At 44.3% G+C, this 3096-nt stretch overlaps 2 protein-coding genes across 2 annotated transcripts; one reads left to right on the plus strand and one right to left on the minus strand.

Annotated features, from left to right (window-relative positions):
- Nucleotides 1-129: 129 nt before the first annotated feature.
- Nucleotides 130-1710, plus strand: PHALS_10313 (uncharacterized protein; the record flags this gene model as incomplete). Its single annotated transcript, XM_024725714.1, has 2 exons — nucleotides 130-1340; nucleotides 1566-1710. The coding sequence occupies 2 exons, from the start codon at nucleotides 130-132 to the stop codon at nucleotides 1708-1710; spliced, it is 1356 nt and encodes a 451-aa protein (XP_024576463.1).
- Nucleotides 1711-2463: 753 nt separating this feature from the next.
- PHALS_10314 (uncharacterized protein) lies at nucleotides 2464-3059 on the minus strand (the record flags this gene model as incomplete). Its single annotated transcript, XM_024725716.1, has 4 exons — nucleotides 2464-2571; nucleotides 2637-2777; nucleotides 2835-2882; nucleotides 3054-3059. 4 exons carry the CDS (start codon nucleotides 3057-3059, stop codon nucleotides 2464-2466), a joined length of 303 nt encoding a protein of 100 aa, XP_024576464.1.
- Nucleotides 3060-3096: the final 37 nt, after the last annotated feature.

Below are 3096 nucleotides of genomic sequence, written 5' to 3' on the forward strand. Positions count from 1 at the left end.
TTAAAAATTTACGCGGACATTGAGGCTTATGACGCCAAGGAGAAGCCATTAGAAGAGGATGTGCCGATTGGTACCTTTGGTAGCTCAAAGAAAAATGCGCTCATCGTACTGGTGCCGACGAAGCGTCAAATGCAAATATTTTGGAGCGAGCCGAAGCCTTCGGTACCAGACGTAAAACGGCAGCGAAGCGAAAAGCTCGATAGTCGTGAGCTGGATATGTTGGCTGCACTTGTACCACAACTTGAAAATGGCGTGGAGCGAATGGTCGGAAAAATATTGGATATTCCAACGAGAAGTCTCAATATATCAGTGCCCTACGGCTTGTACATCCGGCAGGAGTATTGGGATCTCTATGTTATCATCAAGCAACAATTGAGAACAAATCGATTGCTCCGAAGATTTCTTGTACTTGGTACTTCTGGAGTTGGAAAGTCGGTGTTTGGGGTGTTCTTGCTACTGGTGTTCTTGACGGAGCGAAAGAATGTAGCCTACCGTGGTCGTGATGATAAACTGATCTACTTTACTTGGGATATTTTTGGTTATAAATGTTCACAAACGCCGTATGCTGGTTGCAACTACGATGGATTGTTTGATGGAAAGGGAACCGGTGAAGCATTGCAACTTCGTAAATTCAACTGCGCATTTTTGTTCGCCGATTCATGCCCTCAGTCTTACAACGAATTTGCCAAGACGCTTTGCTTTGAGGCGTATATGGAACCATGGACCAAGATTGAGTGCGACATGTTTGCCGATGCGATTAACTTAAATGGCAAAGACGATTGGTTACGAACAGTCAATCTTGTTGGGGGCAAACCAAGCGTTATGGTTCAATCACGCCATGAGTCCGAATATTTGGTTCATCATGTGGAAGCAAGCACCCCTAAAAATCTCGAAGATGATAAGTACGAGGTCCAGCCTCGCAAGCAGAATCGAATCGATAACTGGACGGATAGCGATTCGTTTTATTTGTACCGCAACGAGAACGCGTCCAGCCGTGCTTACCCAGCAACTTTTTTTGCAGTCGAGACAATTATGAAAGGGCATTTCAATAATTACTCCAATAAAATACGTGATTTAATGCGGGCTCAAGCCTCGATTGATCAGTCCTGGCGAGGAAACGAATTGCTGCATGAACTTTCTGCCAGCAAGTTTTGTATGAAATCCCTCGAAGGAAACGGTGTCGGGACCGTGACGCAACATGGTCCACTAAATGCAGCGTTCGAGGCCATTGAAGCGTCATTCGAAATTAGAAATGAATTAATGCTGTACATATCGATGTCAAATTATTTCCCAGCAACAATTGACGGTGTGCTTGTCATCCCACAAGATGGTCGTATTATGTATGTCCAGTGGACAACGTCGAAAATTCTCTCCATCGATTGTCAACTTCTGAAAAATCTCTACCAGGAATTGGCACAGCGGCAAGATATACACACATCCTTCTCTTCTTCGTCACAAACGAACTCTACGACGATTTTACTGTTCAACCCTGCAAAAATGCGGATGGGTTGAATCGCAGAGATATCAACGTGACGCAGTCCGTTGGAAAAAGCTGTCGTCTGTAGATTAAACTCGAAAGAATTACCTGTAGTCATGCTTGCTCCGAGGCTTACGAATCTCGACCCGCCCGCGCTCGATGCAATTTTATTGATGATCTTGCTAAGATCTAAAAAGAAAGCCAAGCGCGGTGTCGCTTGTCGAATTACGTGAGCAAATTCCTAATTAATAAAACAAGATATGCAAATGCAATCGACTAAGTGCTGCACATCATCCACCGAGTGATCATTGACGCCGAATTTTGATTGAAATGTGCAAAACTAAGTTGACTAACTTCGGCCTCGTATGTTTGCTATTCATATCTTCATGTCTCATCAGCGCATTCATTTATTTGAGGAGGACATCAAAATAAACATTTTGGATGACATTATTTCAGTACTTGGTAATACGAGTGTATACATTGCACAAAGTGTAAGTGATGGGAAAGAAAGAGAATCATCCTATTATTCTCCAAACTTCTGTATTAGAGAGACTGAAGCGAGTGGCAATGTGTGTATTCTTATAGTAAGCGAAATATAGTCACAATTCCGGTGCAAACGCTGTTTTATCATGAATGGTGTGCTTCAAATTTGCATGATCGGTTGTGCGGCGTTCAAAGTTATTGGCCCGGTCGATGGATTTAATCAACTGCTCATGAGCGACGGCAACCTGTCTCAACGCAGTGAGTGCTCCATGTGAAGTGCTCTTGGAGTGATTGCTTATGTCACATGGGCTGTCTGGTGCATCAGTCGTCTGGCGACGCAGGTCTCAGATCACATGGTATTTACACGCATGAATATATTGACGGTATATACTGCCATAGTTCTGCTGAGCACGGGGGTGTAGATATGAAGAATCACATCCAACTTGAACGCTCGATAACGGACCGAAAGGGATACATTGGACAGGTATGGGCTCGTTCAGTCGCTACATGGCTGACCGAAAGAAAGGGATGCGCCGGCCTCGATGAGCCTCGATAGAGCGAAGCACTTGTTTTCGTTTCGCTAGATATAACAGACGTTTGGTATTCTGTGCCTGGTGCGCCCCAAAGACACCTTAGATCTGCTCAAAGACATCAGTGGTGATGCTTGATTTTGTACCATCACTACACAAACGGGATCTTCTAGTGCTGGCAACCACGCTAATGAACGTACTGCCGGAGAAACTGAAGGAGAGGTTAAATCCCATATTCTATTCGAGACTAATCCTTCTTCCGACCTCGCCATATCGCGATGTACTAACTACGTAAAGCAGATGAGCATCAATCTATAATCGGCTACCATTGGCAAGGCACTCACATCCAGCTCGCTTTTGCACCAAGGAGATGACACACCCGATTGTAACAACTACAATATAACGAGCGAATGCCTTGATCCTTAAATTTTGCATTGGGTCGCTGACCAGATCATTCGAAGCGATTGGCGTGGAGTCAGCTGCTCGCCCAAGTTTTTGTTCTTGACTGAGTAAACATGTGTTTGCAAATTATATAGCCCGCAAAATGGCATATAGGGCCTCACGGTCATATGCACAATTGATTTGACATTGACAGAAGTGTTAAGC

This window comes from Plasmopara halstedii (assembly GCF_900000015.1).
Source record: "Plasmopara halstedii genome assembly, contig: Scaffold_470, whole genome shotgun sequence".
NCBI lineage: Eukaryota > Oomycota > Peronosporomycetes > Peronosporales > Peronosporaceae > Plasmopara > Plasmopara halstedii.